Source organism: Chrysochloris asiatica, unplaced genomic scaffold (assembly GCF_000296735.1).
Source record: "Chrysochloris asiatica unplaced genomic scaffold, ChrAsi1.0 scaffold00161, whole genome shotgun sequence".
Lineage (NCBI taxonomy): Eukaryota > Metazoa > Chordata > Mammalia > Afrosoricida > Chrysochloridae > Chrysochloris > Chrysochloris asiatica.
The window spans coordinates 5,864,619-5,882,835 of NW_006408679.1; the positions used below are offsets into that span (position 1 = coordinate 5,864,619).

The 18,217-nt window shown below is 36.6% G+C and overlaps 1 protein-coding gene across 1 annotated transcript in view; it reads left to right on the forward strand.

Annotated features, from left to right (window-relative positions):
• NVL (nuclear VCP-like) overlaps window positions 1-18,217 on the forward strand; it is a 147,330-nt gene that overhangs the window by 14,666 nt on the left and 114,447 nt on the right. The window contains exons 6-11 of the mRNA XM_006871163.1: window positions 3,761-4,033; window positions 6,311-6,443; window positions 6,766-6,842; window positions 7,310-7,444; window positions 8,763-8,864; window positions 14,725-14,868. Coding sequence (XP_006871225.1) covers window positions 3,761-4,033; window positions 6,311-6,443; window positions 6,766-6,842; window positions 7,310-7,444; window positions 8,763-8,864; window positions 14,725-14,868 — 864 coding nt within the window. The remainder of the gene's footprint in view (window positions 1-3,760; window positions 4,034-6,310; window positions 6,444-6,765; window positions 6,843-7,309; window positions 7,445-8,762; window positions 8,865-14,724; window positions 14,869-18,217) is intronic.

Consider the following 18,217-nt stretch of genomic DNA (forward strand, 5'->3'; position numbering starts at 1 on the left):
GTCCACACCTTTATCTCAGCGGTTCTGCCAGGCGTCTGTGGCCACTCCGATCCTTTCCCCACGTGGTCTCACCCATGATGGCGGCTCCTGGAGCAGCCGAGCATCCCGGACAAGAAACCAATAGATTTCTTCCTTCTGCCACAAATTCCCCCAGCTGTGAGCCTTCCAACCTTGTAAGTATTCCCTTATATGTGATTCAGAGTTCTGGGACCATCCCCTGAACCTGCTTGTTTGGGTATTCCGTGTTGTTGTTGTCGGAGCTCTCTGCTGTACGTCCAACCGATCCTCCATCTTGTTTGTTCCCCTTCTAGGTTCCTTCTTGAAAGCTTGTAAGCCAGTCACTTCTTGCCTTTGTAGCCCCCTTCCCCCATTTTGGGAAGCCAATATCCAAGTTATGCATCCCTCTCTACTCTGTGTGTGGAGGGTGTGGGAATGATCCTTGATTTGTTTCGTCTTTTGAGCTACTGCATCCATAGATGTAGGTCAAGTTCATCAAATTGCATCAGATTATCTTTTTTTTTTTTTCCTCTTCTGTCTTCTTCTGGTTGAGCTCTGTAGGCATACTTTAAGTATATTGTGACCAGTTATTCAGGAAAAAAAAAAAAGAGAATGGCCAGAAATAAGATCAGATGGAGAAAAGGATGTATTTTTTTGCCATGGATCTGGAGTTGCAGATGAATAGGCTTGTTTTAAGGTGAGCATAGGAATAAGATGTAAAAGTACTTCAAACTTGCTATTTTTTCTACCTTGGTAATTCATTAAAAATTTTATTAACAAAATAATGATTTTACTTAGTTGTTGTGGTTGAGCCGGTTTTCAATTGATGGATACTAGTGACTTTCATTGACTACTAGCTGATTTACACACTGACTTCTGTTTGTTTATGTGACGTTTTTCAAAATAATGTTTTCCAAACTAAAGAAATTTAAAAAGAAGAAGCTTCCTAGGCCCTATCTCAAACTTTGCCAATCAAAATTTCCAGAGGTGGTAATAACTAAATAGATAGTAATGACTGTTTTAAAATGCATTTACACAGATCAAAGTTTTTTTTTTAAAGTTAGTCATTTCTTTTTATTTTTAAGGGTTCTAGTGAAAAAGACAGTTAATTTATTGGCTTGAATCTTTATTGAACTGGAGATACTTGAATTTGGTCAGTGTGATAGGATGACAAGAAATGGCCTTTTTTTTTTTTTAATTGATTTTAATATTTGAGTGCTCCCAGTTTGCATGAGATTCCTGATTTGTTCCACTTTTATTGGAATGTTTTGTACTTAGAGAGTGATGCTTGTATTATTCACATTTGATAGGGAAGAATCTAATAGATTTCTTCCTCAGTAGTCATAATATTGTAATAGCTTCAGTCTCTCTTATATTTAAGGAGCTCTGGTAGCGTAGTGGTTACGAATCGGGCTGTGAACCACAAGGTCAGCAGTTCGAAACTACCAGCTGTTCTGCGGGAGAAAGATGAGGCTTTCTGCTCCCATAAAGATATACAGCCTCGGAAACCCTGTGCAGGGTCGCTATGAGTTGGAACCGACTCCATGGCACATAACAACAACAGCAACTCTTATATTTGGAGGATTAGGCAAGCTAGATTCTCTGCTCAAGAAATAAAGCTACTATGTGGTGGAGTCCTAAGTGGAACCCAGGCTGCTGCTTTTTAATTTGCCCATTTTGTTCATTTTTGTTTTGTTTGCTTTGTTTAATGATGAGTTTCCTGTGAGCCTCTTCAGTCTTTTCTTTGTTTTTTTTTTGATTTGAGTACATTTGCTGATTATGTTTTTGAGTTAGATCAAATCTGTTGTTGAGGATCTCTAGTAAATTTATCATTCTATTAATTTTGTTAGCCTTTCAACGCCAGAATTTCTACTTGGTTCTTTAAAACCAATTCTAAATCTATATTGAGATTCTCTACACTTTGAATCATTGTCACTGTGTTTTTCCTTTAATTCTCTAAGCATGACCTTTTTCATCATATTTGTAATAGCCTTTTTGACGTCTGTGCTAAATTCAGTAACAGGAGACACTCAGATAGTTTCAGTGGACTTTTTACTCCTGAGTATGAGTCACACTTTCTTCCTATATAGCTCATGATTTTTTGCTGAATACTGGATATTTTGCATAGTGTATTGTAGCAACTCTGGATTCTAACTTTTTCCCCCTAAGGTCGGTGGGTGGTTCTTGCATTTCTTTAGTAGTGTGGATTAACTCCATGAAGTCTTTCTCTCTGGCATTGTGTGGTCGCTGATGTTTCTGCTCAGGCTTACTGTTTTTTTGTTTTGCTTGCTATTATTTTTAAGCGTTGTTTCCTGTGTCTGCATAGCTTAGTTACCCTCCAAAGATTGATCAGAGGTTGTCCTCAGAAGGCCAGTTGAAGCTTCTACTTTATGCTGAGGCATATGTGTATAGTCTGGGGAAATTCACTAAAACTACTGGTATGTGTTGGATTCTATTTTCTCTCCGGCTCCCATGCATTCTTCTGTACCTGTATACAGTTTCTCTGGGCAACCTGGAAAATATGAAAAATTTGTCAGGTCCCTTGTAGGTGATGTCCTTCCTGTCAAATAGCCAGCTAATCCACCAGACCTTTGCTTGCCTCACTAAGATAAGACATCAAGTTGACTAAGACTTACATAGTTCTTAATTGAAGCTAAGTAGTATTCATGAATAATGCTTGAGCATGCTACAATGACATTGAGTATGCTGCAGAATATGAATATATTGAAGAACACAGTCAATGTCACTGAATTGTATCAGGAGAAATCATTTAATTGGTGTCAGTTCTATTGTGTATATTCTCAAAAACAACAAAAAGTAAGATAAATGGGTCGGGGGGAGGCGGGAAGACAATCAGCTAATCAAGTCCTCTTATAATAACAAAATTGTTAGGTTTTAGATACTTCAGTTGTTTTGGCTCTAATATTTTAAATATACCTTCTCATTATAAAACTTTTAAAGAATTGTGTTTATTGTAAAGAGTTCAAGTATACAGAAGTAAATGATGCAGAACATGTATCTTTTAGTAATTTCCTTTTCCATAAATAACCACTGTTAGAAATTTGGCAGGTGATCATCAAGAATATTTTTCCTTTAAAGTTTACATTCTTAATTACCATTCTATGCTTCCTCTTTATTAATTTACCTAGGTATTTTAAATTAATGCATTGTTACTAAAACTACTGTCTTTAAAGAAAATGTTAAATTGTCATTTGTTCATTATCCTTTGTTTGAGTTAATGTTTGTTGCACTTAAGACTTTGTGAGTATAAGTAATAAATCTTCGTATGTGACTTGATTTGGATAATTTCTGTTAATGTATCTTAAAGTTCACTGATTATAAAATAAGCCTTTATGTCATTTTACTTCATTATTAAGAATGCTCATCTTGTGCAGAGAAGAGAATTAGTGTGCATTTTTTTCTTTGACCAAGTTAGTCACATGAGTTATTTTGAGTCTGTCAAAGTCATGGCATAATGGTGTGTTTGATAATTTGGGGTCAACAGTCGTGTGGTATTGGTCCACTTTGATTTTGTTAAATTCCCACTTATGTATTGGTTCATTAACTTGGAGTCAGGGGTTATACCTTTTTGGATAGTAAAAGCTTGTTTATGGATCATTTTATTATGAACACTACATTTTCTAAATGTAAATGCCACAGGAAAAGTAGAAAGCAAAACACATGTAGAAAATGTACTGATACAGGTGAATAAATGTTCATGAGCACCTGTTGAGTAATTTATACTAAATCATGTTTCTGACAGTCAGCCAATCATATGAACAGTTCCCTGCTTTGCTTATATCGGAAAGGAAATCCTGATTCAGTTTCAAATACTCCTGACATGGACCAAAGAGAAACCAACAGTCCAGCACCACGGTTGCCTTCCAGAACAGGCTCCGTTCCTTTGAAGACCTCTGACTCCATTTCTGAAGGAGGATGGTTTATTGACAAAACCCCAGGTGGAAAGAAAAACAGTTTTTTCTTGGATTTAGCAGATGAGAAAAGTAATCATCAAAAACCAGCATCTGAGATACAGGTAATATTTTTGTATAATTCTAGCCTGGTTTAATTGAACTATATTACAGTCTATATGACAATATCAGGCAGATACTTGTGTATATGACATACTTTGACCACTGCCTCCATCCTGGTTCAGCCTTTTCCTGTTTCTTGCCCTACCTCCTGTAACCACCTCCTTGCTGGAATCTGTGTGCATTCTTGTTTCCCTAGCTTATTTTACACATAGTTACCTTTTTACAAGTTAAATCAGGTCAATGTCATTCTCTTATGTCTACGTCTTCAATGGCTTAATTCTGCTGGGAAGCCAGATCTTACAGTTGTCCACAAAGCCCTGCATGATTTGGCTGCCCTGCTGCCTTTTTATTCTCATCTCCTACTGCCCTATCCCTTGTCCCCTGCTTCAGCCACAGTGGACTCGTGCTGTCTGTAGAATATATCAGGCGTTTGCTTTCTGCCTGCAGCAGTCATTCCCCACATTCAAATGTTCCTGTTTACATTGCCATCTTTGCAGTGGAGCCTTTCCTAACTTAGGAGAAATTAGTGCCTCATTGGATATAGTTCCCCACTTCTGCTTTTTAAAAGCACTTATAATCAATCACCTGCCTGATTGTATCATTGCTTAGTTTTGTTGCTGTTTTTTTTTTTTTTTTTAATACTCTTTGTTACCCTCCACATGTGAGTTCCAGGGGAGCAGGGATGTTGTTTTATTTAATAATGTGTTTTAATTAAAGCATGTCAAGTACATAGTCACCAGTTAAATTAATGCGTAATGAACTTCCTGAAATGCTTTTAATAATAGTAAAAAATTAATCTCTTTGGGTATATATTATAGAGAGTTAATTGTTTTTGGTAGAAGGGAGGATTGCAGCTGAAATATTAATGTGGTTTATTTTGAATTTAGGGTAATACATTGAAGGATCCTACATTAATGGATAGGATATGAAAATACATAGAATAAGTAGACTTTTATTTTCCATTTTAAATGGAAATTTATATAAAGAAAAATACAATTTGATGAATTATCACTTTATTATGGACTGCATTCTTTATAAAGCCTGGCAGAGTGAGAAGGGGTTTGAAGTAATCTATCTTATGATAACTGTTGTTAAATGCCATGTAATGACCCTGTGTGGGTTTCTAAGGAGCACCTGATGGGTTTGAGCTATCGACCTTGTGGCTAGCAGTCCAGTATTTATTCTACAGTGCCACAGCAGAGACTTCATGATAGATCTCGAAATGTTCTTTTTGATGATGAATACAATGCCATTCCTGTTCAATTTGTCATTCCTGGCAGAGTAAACCATGTGAGTATCAGAGTCAGAATGGCCAGTACCAGTCAGCTCATTAATGCCTAGGATATTGATCTTTGTATATTCTATTTCGTTTTTGACAACTTCCACTTTTCCTAGAGTCATACTTTGTACATTCCATGTTCCAATTATTAGTGGATGTTTACAGCTATTTTTCCTCATTTTGAGTTGTGCTCCATCAGCAAATGAAGGTCCTGAAGACTTTACTCCATTAGCATCTTCAAAGCAACTCTAATTTGATGAGGCAGCACTTCCCCAGTCACGTTTTGAATGCCTTCCAACCTGAGGGGCTCGTTTCCTGGTACTATATTTGACACTAGTCTGGTGCTCTTCATCATGTTTCCATATCCAATATTCTGATGCTGACAGTGTTTCACTGCAATTCATAAGGTTTTCAGAAATTAAATGTTTGGAAGTAGTCCGTCTCTCCTCCTTCTTAGTCTGTCTTAGTCTCAAAGCTCAGATGAAACTTGTCCACCATGGGTGACCCTGCTGGTATTTACAATATTAAAGTACTGGTGGCATAGCTTCCAGAATCACAGCAACAGCAACATGTAAGTTACCACAGTACGAAAGACTGACAGACTGCTAGAATATATTAAATTCCATGTCTGGCTCAGACTTTGTCTGTTAAATCATGCTGTTCTATGTGATTTCAAAAACCAGCCCTATGATTTGGCAAAACTCTCCCACTTTGAGTTATATAATGTGCCTTTTCTAAATCTCTTTGCTTTAATCATCCATTTGTAGAGAACAATGGTAAGGGTAGCAGGTCAGGGAAAAGCTTGACTTTTCTGTTGAATTATACTGCTTTATGAATTTATGCACTTGAAAATGCTTTATATGTTTAGTTGTAGTTAAGTACTGTCAAGTCATTTCCAATTCATAGCAATCCTGTACAGGAGCAGCTGGTGGGTTGAACCTCCAACCTTGTGGTTAACAGGCTAGTGCTTATCCCACAATGCCACACCTTCTTTCCCTAGGATTCAAAAGATTCTTCTCTCCTGGAGAGTGCTAAAAAACAGAAAGGCAGGTTAAAGAGCAAAGGAAGCAAAAGGAAGAAAGAAGATCTTCAGGAATTGGATGCAGAAATAGAAACTGTCTTGCAAAAGAAAGGTGAATGGATGTCTTGTGGGTATTCATGTTGCTGTGAAAAAAGGAGTCATTCTCCCCATATTTTAAAACATGATGTTAAAAAACATTTCATTATCTAATGGACCTTTATTTTCATAAATACTGATAAGTGTATTTATGAATTATTATTGAATCACTGATCTCCTATAACTTTGTGATTTTGGGGGAAATTTACAAAATAAATTAGTTTAACATTCACCAAATTTAAACACTTTCATTTATTTATTTATTCTTTTTTTTTTTTTTTTTTAATTTACTCTACCAATAATCTTTTCTTTCACCTCCTCTCTTTTCTTCTTGGCAGCTAAAGCCAGGGGGCTAGAATTGCAGATCTCCAGTGTGAAGTTTGAAGATGTTGGAGGCAATGATATGACACTAAAGGTTGGTTCAAATGCATAATTATGGATCAAGTGGGTATATTGCTAATGCGTTTTATGAACAAAGTTTACATCTCTGAGTTGGGTATAGAAAAAGAAACTGGGAAAGTGAGAAGGGCAAACTTGACTTGTATCCTATGAGGTTTTCCCTGGCTGCTTTATCAAAAGTAGACAACCAGGCTTTTCATGTGAGGTGCCACTGAGTACTTTAGCCTCCCATCTTTGTCTTAGCAGCTGAGCACGTGAGCCATTTGATTGTTACACGTTGTGAAAGGGGGACCTGCAGAGGTCTTGTGCCTTGCCTGAAGTCATGTAAGAGGACTCAGAATTGGAATTCAAGCCCAAGTCTCAGTCTAAAACCTGTACTCTCTGCACTATGTTTTGCTGCTTCAAAGAATAGGACATTTAATTCCACTTGATTATTTCTCTTGGAATGTCTTAAAGACATTTTTCCTGTTTATTCCCTGCCAGGAAGTCTGCAAGATGCTCATTCACATGCGACACCCGGAGGTGTACCACCACCTGGGTGTCATCCCCCCACGTGGAGTTCTCCTGCACGGGCCACCAGGCTGTGGGAAGACATTACTTGCGCACGCAATTGCTGGGGTGAGGCTTACTGACACTTGCATGCTTTTGTTATTTTTGTGTTAATGTTTCTTGTTTTTTCTTTTTGATCAACTTTAACTAGACTTGATATCCCCCAGAAGGAGAATATGGCCATTTTTCACCCTTTTCATGCATTTTTATAAAATGTGTCCTATTTATATGTGTCAAGTGAAATAATACACTGTAGCTACAAACACCCACCCCCCCTTTTTTTTCTTAAATGTAGTTTACTTTTTCATTACTTCTGTTATCTGTTTAATTGCTAACAGATTAGAGCAGTAAAGTAAGAAAATTGAAGATTACCTTTTTTATAATTATTCAAAATTTCAATTCAGAGCTACGTCTTAACATATTTCAGCTATTTCAGTAATTGTATTGGAGAGTAAAATATAAAATGTCCAAGTATCTTCAAATAAAAGAATAACATACTATTTCAGTCACTAATAGACTAATTGAAAGAAAAGTAATTTTTATAGAGGATCTTGATGGTTTTATCTCATTTATTCCTTTGTTGAATAAATCTTTATTGTCTGTTGCATATTGGACACTGGGATATAGTGGTTAGTCCTCCAAACCCAGTTCTTGTCTTTAAGGAGTTTTCAGTCTAGGTATGAGAGAGGTGCAAGAGACTCACTCAAATAAGTACTTCACCAGAGGTACAATTATAATAAGTAGAAGACAGAAATTGCAGAGTGCTGTGTACTGTGTATTGGAAATACTCAGATTAGATGTGGGCATCAAGGAATATAGGCTTGCAGTTGAGGAAGTAAAAATTTCAGGGTAGCCAGAAGAATGAGTAGGAGTTAGCTAGATATGTTGACATTTGTATCGGTGGGACATGACTAGTTTATCTTTCTCATCTTAAAAGATCTACCTTCTCTAATAACTTGCTATTCTCTAACTAAGTTAGTGTGGAAAAATCTTAGTAGCATCTGTGAAGACAACTGTTTCACATGTCCTACTATTTCCTGTCAAGCACATTACTTAACAGAAAAACATATTTTGTTTATTTCTAAGTGGAAGAATACATACGTCTTGAGATATAGGACCCCTTACTCAGAAGAGATAATGTGAAAGTTTTTCATAGCAACATCTATAAAGGCAGACAGATAGAAGGCTCTCGTTACTGTGTTTAATTAAAACCCACAGATTCTGAAATAATGTTATTCATTGCATGATCACAGAAAGATCAAGTTCCTCAGAACATGAATCTTTTTTTTTTTTTTAAATTGTAATTTTGAGGGGGAGACTGGTTAAGGAAAATGTAAGCTAGTTAAAATTGGAAAACGTAATCTTTCTCTTATTTATTTCTGCATAGGAACTTGACCTGCCTATTCTGAAAATAGCTGCTACAGAGATTGTGTCTGGAGTTTCTGGAGAATCTGAACAGAAGTTGAGAGAACTATTCGAACAAGCTGTGGTTAGTTATTAATGTCTTTGATGTCACATTGTCCAGATGTTGTAAGAGTATACTAATAAACCTGTTTTCTACAATACTGGAATTTGGAAACCTATATCAGGTCTCTATAAATTAGAATTAACTCAAAGTGATTTAGCAACAGCAGTCGTATTTGTTAACCCTTCCACTGGATAGTCTTTGTCAAACATGTGATACTATTGATGATTAAATATATAAACTATATTTAATTATAGGCTGTTGGATAAAATGATCTGTTTAATCTGAAATCAGATGTAAATATGAATTAGGAATTCTGGGCTGCAAAGCCAATACCACCACTAATCTCTCAGTCTGTCATATTACGCATCTTGTGTGCTGCTATGGTGCCGGAAGATGTGCCACCGGTAATTAAATGCCAGCAGGATCACCCTTGGTGGACAGGTTCCAGCAGAGCTTCTAGATTAAGACACAGTAGGAGAAAGGAGGCAGGCCACTTTTAAGAACAGTGGAGCATTATTGAATACAGTGCTGGACGATGAGCCCTCAGTTAAAAAGTCACTCATAATACAACTGAGGAAGAGCTGCATCCTCAAAGTATAGTTGACCGTAATGATGTGGATGGAGTTAAGCTTTCAGGACCATCGTTTGCTGATAAGATGAGAAAAAATGGTTGCAAACGTCTACTAAAAACTGAAATATGGAATTTACAAAGTATGATTATAATTGTCATTGTTGTTAAGTGCCGTTGAGTCAGTTCTGAACCATAACGACCCTATACAGGGTTTCCGAGATTGTCAATCTTTACGGGAGCAGAAAGCCTCATCTTTCTCCCGTGGAGCAGCTGGTAGTTTCAAACTGCTGACCCTGAGGTTTGCAGCCCGATTCGTAACCACTACGCTACCAGAGATTATAATTAGAAATTGTCAAAAATGAAATGGAATGCATAAAGATCGATATCCTAGGCATTAATGAGCTGAAATGAACTGGTATTGACCATTTTGAATAAGAAAATCATATGGTTGTACTATGCTGGGAACAACAAATTAAAGAGAAATGGTGGTATATTCATTGTCAAAAAGAAAACAAACATTTCAAGATCTAGCTTCAAGTACAATGTTGACTGTGACTGGATAATATCCATACGCCTATAAGCAAGACTATAATAATAATATCACTATATCACTAAGGTCAGTAATGAAGAAATTGAAGACTGTTACCAATTTCCTAGTGTGGCATTGTAGGATGGCAAACGACGACAAGGTTCAAAATCCAGTCCCTTCTTGGAAACCCTATTCAGGGTTTCTGTGAGTCAAAACCTACTTGAGGGTACTAAACAACAGCAACCAGCTTCTCCATTCTGAAACTGATCAAACATGCATCAAGGTGCATTGATAATTACTGGCGATTGAAATGTAAAAGTTGGAAACAGAAAGGAAGGATCAATAGTTGGAAATATGACCTTAGTGAAAGAAATGATACTGGCGATGGCATGATAGAACTTTCAAGACCAATAACTTATACATTGCAAATAGCTTTTTCAACAACATAACAGGTGACCATATACCTGGATCTCACCAAGTGGAGTACATCTGTGGGAAGAGACAGTAGAGAAGCTCAAATCATCAGCCAAAACAGACTGTGGAACAGACCATCAGTTGCTCATATGCAAGTTCATGCTGAAGCTGAAGAAAATTATAACAAGTCCTTGAGTATTATCACACCTGAATTTAGAGAACATCTCAAGAGCAGATTTGATGATACCAAGAAAATTATAGATGAAAAAAGCAAAAGGTCATTAAAAAGACAGGAAAGAAAGAAGACAAAAATGTATGTCAGAAGAGAATATGAAACTTGCTCTTGAGCATAAAGAAGTTAAAGCAACTAGAAGAAAGGAGGTAAAAGAGCTGAGTAGAAAGTCTCAAAGGGCAGCTCGAGAAAACAAAGTAGACTATTATAATGAAATGTGCAAAGACCTGGAGTTAGAAAGCCAAAAGGGAAGAGCATGCTTAGCATTTCTCAAGCTGAAAGAACTGAAGAAAAATATTCAAGTCTTGGATTGCATTATTGAAGAATTCTATGTGCAACTTAGTTAATGATGCTGGAAACATCAAAAGAAGTTGGAATACATAGGGTCCCTGTACCAAAAAGAACTAATTGATATCCAGTCACTTCAAGAGGTGTACTATATGATCAAGAACTGATGGTGTAGAAGAAAGAAGTACAAGCAGCATTGAAGGCATTCGTGAAAAATAAGGTTCCAGGAATTGATGGAATACAAATTGAATCTTTTAACAAATTGATGCAGCACTGGAAATGCTCACTCATCATTGTCAAGAAATTTGAAAGACAGCTACCTGACCATCCAATTGGAAGAGATCCATATTTGTACCCATTCCAAAGAGAGGTGACCCAATGATATGTGGAAATCATTGAACAGTATTATTAAAATCACTTTCTGGTAAATTTTTGCTGAAGGCAATTCAAAAACAGTTGTAACAGTATATCAGGGAACTGATTATTTCAAGCCGGATTCAGAAGAGGATGTGGAACAAGGACTATTATTGCTGACATCTGATGGATCTTGGTTGAAAGCAGAGAATACCAGATGGATGTTTACTTGTGCTTTATTGACTATGCGAGGACATTTGACCATGTGGATCATAACAAACCATGGATAACATTGAGAATAATGGGAATTATAGAACACTTAATTGTGCTCATGAAGAACCAGTACAAAGACCAAGAGGCAGTCATTTGAATAGAACAAGGGAACACAGAATGGTTTAAAATCAAGAAAGGTGTGTGCCGGGGTTGTATCCTTTCACCATACTTATTCAGTCTGTTTGCTGAGCAATTAATTCAAGAAGCTGGATTATGTGAAGAAGAACATAGCATCACGATTGGAGGAAGACTCTTTAGCAACCTTTGATATGCAGATGATAACAGCCTTCCTTATTATTGAAAATAAAGAGGACTTGAAATACTTATTGATGAAGATCAGACTGCAGCCTTCCTTGTAGATTGCACTTCCATGTGAAGAACACAAAATTCCTCACAACTGGACTAATAAATAACATGATAAATGGAGAAAAGATTGAAGTTGTCAAAGTCTTCAGTTTGCTTGGATCCACAACCAGTGCTTATGGAAGTTGTGGTCAAGAAATCAAATGGCATATTGCATTAGGCAAAAGAGCAAAGATGTCAGTTTGAGAACTGTGGTACACATGACTGAAACCATGGTATTTTTCATGTCTTCATATTCATGTGAAAGTTGGACAGTAAACAAGGCAGACTGTAGGAAAATCGATGCTTAGTTATCATGTTAGTGAAGAATATTGAAAATTCCATGGACTGCCAGAACAACAAACAAGTCTGTCTTGGAAGAAGTACAACCAGAATGCAGCTTAGAAGTGAGGATGGTGAGGCTTCATCTCTTATACTTTGGGCACATCAGGAGGGACCAGTCCCCGGAGAAGGATATCCTTCTTGGCAAAGTGCAGGATCAGCAAAAAAGAGCCAGACCCCCCAACAAGATGGATTGACATAGTGACCGCACCAATGGGCTTAAAGGTAACAATTGTGAGGATGGCGCAGGACAGACAGGGCAGTATTTCAGTCTGTTGTACATAGGGTAGGGATTGGCTTGACAAGCACCTAAAAACATTAACAAAGCCAGTATTATGTGTTAAAAATATATTGTCTTTGTGATATTTTTACTCACTTTTTCTTTCCTTAACTGAAGTTTGACAAAACAATTTACAAGCAACTTGCATGTGTTTTTTACCTTTTAGGATTATTACATTAGAAAGGCAACTCTAAAAATGCCAAGATATACTCTTCTTTGTTTGTATGAGGAGTCTTCAGAAAATTTATGAAAAAATTCTATTCTTTTAATCCCACTTTTCCATGAGCTTTTTTTAATGCCCTCTATATAACTGAGGTGTCCTGGTGTGGCACTATGGGTTAAAGCGCTGAACTGCTAAGTTGCTTTGAACTGCAAGGGATGCATTTTAAGCCCCCCGGCCGCTCCTCAGAAGCCCTATATAGGGTCTCTGTGGGTTGGAGCTGACTCAATGGCACTTTAACAAAGACTAATAAAAATAATGTTGCTATTAAGTGTAGAGGAATTCTGCTGGTGTGCTGTAAGATAAGCATTGAACTGTTCAAATCACCATCTGTTCCTTGGAAGCCTTATACAATGTCACTTTGAGTTGGAAGGCACTTAAAAGCAACAACAGTGTAGTGTCTGGCACAGGAAAACAAAACAAAAGAGGACTGCTGATGAGTCGATTCTGACTACTGTGAGCCTATCATAAAGCAATTGTGTTATGCCTACTTGAATTGTCACTAGTCAGTCATTACTGATGAGTAAAAAAGTGGTAAAAGTTCAATTTTATGCTGTATTTGTACTAATAATCGATAGCTGATGAACATGGTCAATACATCTGTAGAAGCTGATATGAAATTAGATGAGAAATTGTATTTTAGTATTAATAGTGAAAGTACTTTAAAAAAATAAGAAGAATGCAGGCGCCGTCTACTTGGTTTGATATGAAAACTGACATTTTAAAAGGTATGAATAGCACAAGGAAAATTCAGGCAAAGGAAAGGATATTGTGCAAAGCAAGCTGAACTCTTTCAGTTATCTGTTTTTCAAAAGGAGCTGTTTTAAATTGTTAAATTGGTATGATAGCGGAGGACAAGTAGAAAATTTTGTGTATTTGATAAACATGATGCATGAAGATAAGGAGAAAAAAGGTATCTTTTAAATTCTTAGTTTTGTGTTTGTGTCTCTTAAAAGAATGAATGCAGTGTCCTGACAGTAGATGTTCAATAAATAAATGGTCTAGTGTCTACCCTTTCTTCCTCGTATACCTGATGAAATTCTTTCATAAAACTTGTGCCTGAGAGGACAGAGTGGCCAAATCAAATCAAGTGGTTCCTTGTTGAAAACTATATGCTTTCTTCAGGCTACATTCTGATGACTGTCACTTTCTTTTTCTTCCTCTTTTTCCACTCAGTTTTCCAGGTCACTGTCAAATACTGATACGTTTGTTTTTTGAGACTTCGGCTCTATGTAACTTTGCTCATTTGTTACTGGGCCATGTATCCAGCAGTTAGGCACTCTTCTGCAAACATTTTCATGAGGATTAGAAAAAAACGAGCCGGGTAGTTATGGACCAGATTTCTTTCTCTTGAAAATGTGGTGGTCCTCTTGGTTTTGCGGTATCTTAGCCAATCATCCTCACTACTATCACCAAGTAAAAATGAACTGTGCTTTAAACTGAAATTAACTTATTCTGCCTGATCCTTGTCTGATTTATCTCTGATAAAAGACTAAGGATAAGCCTACACTGAGGATAAACCTACACTGGTATTATACTGGAAGTTTTACATTTTTTTTGTCCAGTATTATTTTTTAAATGAGCTTCTGGTGCTGAAATTCCTCTTATAAGCAAATTCCAGGGAAAAGCTTGGATATTTTTAGATCGGTAGAAACACTCATATGGCATTTTAAAATAGCCTGGATTTTCTAGATTAAAGTTTATAATCCTGTTGTTTATAGAATAGCATTTCAGAGCATAGCAAATATGTGTAATTCCAGATGAATTTCAGTTGATGTGCCATCACAAAATATAAATTGATGAAAAAAACTGAAAATGCATTACCTGTGAGTACATTCTCTTACTATCTGAGTTTTAAGCATTTTGTTTCTGTTAAGTCAGATGAACATTAGAATTAATACATGTGAGCTACCTTCTTTGCATGGTCTTCTTTTGGTGATTGGTGTGTAAAGATTTTTAAGATTTAAAAATATTTATATACTTAACTACAGCATAGGGAATATGTTTATGATTGCCTTTTCATATTTTATTTCTAGTCAAATGCACCATGCATCTTTTTTATTGATGAAATAGATGCTATTACCCCCAAAAGAGAAGTTGCTTCAAAAGATATGGAGCGAAGGATTGTAGCCCAGCTCCTTACCTGCATGGATGGTCAGTATGAAATAATTAATCTTAATGTAATAAGTTAGTAAGATGAATAATGAATGAAGATACTATAACATTCAAATTGAGTAAAATTCCAACAGAGTATAAATCAGAAGTCTTTTTCTTTACATAAGATAATTATTACTACTATGAAATTTTCATAGTATATCTTACACTAGTTTCTTATATTAATGTTTTGCTTTGTTGTTTGCTTTTTAAACCACTAGGATTGCACCATATGGACTGTTTTATAACTTGATGTTACTTAAATATTTGTGTTGGAAATGTTGTCATTTTAAACTGCTGCTTGGTATTCCATAGGGTAGCTTTAACATGATATTGCAGCATTTAAAACAAGATGTAGGGAACGTCCTTCGATGAACTTTTTGGTGATCATATAATTCTGTAGCATAAATATTAGAAATTGAATTAATGATTGCATGGTAGACATTTTACAAATTGCCTTCTGAGAAGACTTGGTAGTTTATACACTGTCACTCAGATATGTGAGTCTCCCTTTTTTCAGATCCTTAGCAACACTTAATGCTATCAATTGTTTTCATTTTTCCATTCTTAGGGTAAAAAATAATATCTTGGTTGGTTTTGTGTGCTTTTCCCCAATCACTTTTTTTTTTGTCTACCTTATTCCACGCCCTCTGGATCTAGGCTCCCTCTTGAAAGCTTGTAAGCCAGTCACTTCTTGCCTTTGTATCAACCACCCCCTTTGGGTAGCCAATGTCCAAGTTGCCCATCCCTGTCTACTCTGTGTATGGATTGGATGGGAATGATCCTCACTGTAAAGATTTGTTCCCTCTTTTGAGCAACTGTATCTATAGGTATAGGTCAAGTTCATCAAATTGTATCAGATTGCTCTTTTTTCCTCTTCTTTCTTCTTCTAGTTGAGCTCAGATCATTTTCAAAAACTTAGATATAATTCTAAGGACCTTATTAAAAGATCATCATTTTGTATAAGAGCAAACTCACAAAGAGTGAAGGTCCAAGTTCATAAAATGAGCCATTGGCAAAGTGTAGGTTAGAATCCAGATGTTTTATTTGGACATATACAATTAATGTGCTGACTACAAATGCTCTGTTTACTTACAAGAGCTATTATCCAAAATGTTCTTCTTCAGCATTACTTGTTAGCTAATTCCTTTTACAATGAGTTGAAAGAAATGAAGCTTCATTTATTGTACAGTATGTGTGAAATTCAAACTTTGGACTAATGTAGATTTAAATTAGCACAATAAAATCACATTCTAGAAGAGGAAGTAAGAAAGTGGGATATAACCTGAAGTTACTGACAGTAATGAGTAATCCATCCCAGCTGAAGTATGATTTTAATCTTTCATGTGACATCATGTAGAACAAAAAAAAGAAAAAAATATATCACATTTTAAATGGTGTTTATATTGACAAAGATGGACTTTCTGTGGAAGAATTTTGTTTGTATTTAACAAATTTCCATGATTGTTCTTTTTTCTTTTTCAGTTTTTATTGTGAATTAAGTGACTTTACAGGGCAAATTATCACTTTTACTTTCAACAAATTATGCTTCATTTCATTGCAATGATTACAATCCATTCCATGTACCATCAGCTAACCATATTTACCTCTAACCTATATATATTTTTTTGATGTGCACATACAAAACAAAACATATTCTTTTAAATGTCCAAAGGGCACATTCTACAAGCCAGCCTCCTGCCTACAGGCACCCAGCTTTTCTCAGTCCATGGACCTAGAGTCCTCAGCTGCACTCTCTCTCTATGCCATCGCCTCTGCCACTGTCTCTGCTGTCACCGCTTTTCTGGTTAGGATCTCACTCCAGTCATGCTCTTGATTGTCCTTGATGGTCCTAGGGCATGGTTGTTCTTGTTGAATACATGGTTGTTCTTGTTGAATTAAGCCCTAGATGTGCTCAGTGTATATCATCAAGACTGAATTCTGAATCACATGAACTAGAAAAAAGAAACAAGTCCCCTACCCTTGGCATTCTTTTAGCTATGGAGATTCAAGTATTCTCCATTGAGCTATCGAATTGTTTTGGCTCTGAGCCAGTGTCTGTGCTGGGAAGCTACAGTATAAGAAAGAAACAAAGAAACATGTGAATATTTATTTGTAGATTAGGAGGCTAATTCTATCAGAGGAGTCACCTTGTTTCCTGGAAAGTGTCTTGCTGGTTCAGTGTTGTCACCCCATAACATCAGTGTTTTCCATTAGCTAATTCCTTTGTTTCTTCAAAAAATGTTAGAGTTTTTCTATCTCTTTCAACCGTTCTTCCCTGTGTGGTTTGAGTCAATGTAAAATATATCCAGAAAAGTGTATCAGGGTCAGCTCATTATGTTTCTGTTTTTATTCTATCCTTTTTTTAAACAACAACCACAAGTAGTTGCTGTCAAGTACAACTGTGTGTCTTATTTTTTTATTTTTTTATTTTTTTTTTCAACTAGGTTTCCAGTGAAAGTCTGCACAGCAGATTAGCATTTTATTCAAGAATTTTTACACAAATTGTTTGGTTACATTGGTTACATTCTTCACAATGAATGAATATTCTCATTGCTTCAGCCTGGCTGTCTTATTTTCAATTGTTGTTGACCATTTAATCTTATATAGGTGATTTTTTTTTTAATGTTTTATTATGAGCTATGTGATAGTTTACATGGGAGAACATTAGTTTTACATTCATTCTTTCGTATATTGTTTCATTGCCATGGTTATAATCCCCTCCATGCATCATCAACCAACCAAAAGGTATACCCTGCAAGCCTGCCCCCCACACCTCTCCCCCCAGTCTTCAGCACACAGTCCCTCTCCCTCTCTGGATCTAAAGTCCCCACTGCTCCATCTCCCCACATCATCATCTCTGCCTCCATCTCAGGCATCACTGCCTCTCTGGGTAGGGTCCCGCACTCCGCTCTTCTCCGTTAATGGTCCTATGGACCTCTGCTCCTAGACTGGAAAGTTAATCTCTCCCTTCCTTGCTATAAAACGTCTACCTGTACATTTCTGACCTTCACAATCAGTCCTGATAACAGTTATTCACTGTTGTATCACAAGAGACCAATCTGCATTTTATTTCATCAGCTCTGCCTAGGCAGATTGGAGAGTACTCACTGAAGATTCTGCTTTCCTCCATGCCCCCTGGATCTAAGTTTCCTCTTGAAAGATTGTAAACCAGTCACTTCTTGCTTTGTAGCCCCCCTGCCCCATATTGGGTAGCCAGTGTCCAAGTTGCCCATCCCTCTCTACTCTGTGTGTGGAGGGGTGGGAATGATTCTTTTTTTTTTTCCCACTCAGGCATATATAATAAATTACATCTCCAAAGGGCACATTCTGCAAGTCTGCTCCTGGCCACCAGTTCTTAGTCCTTCTCTTCTT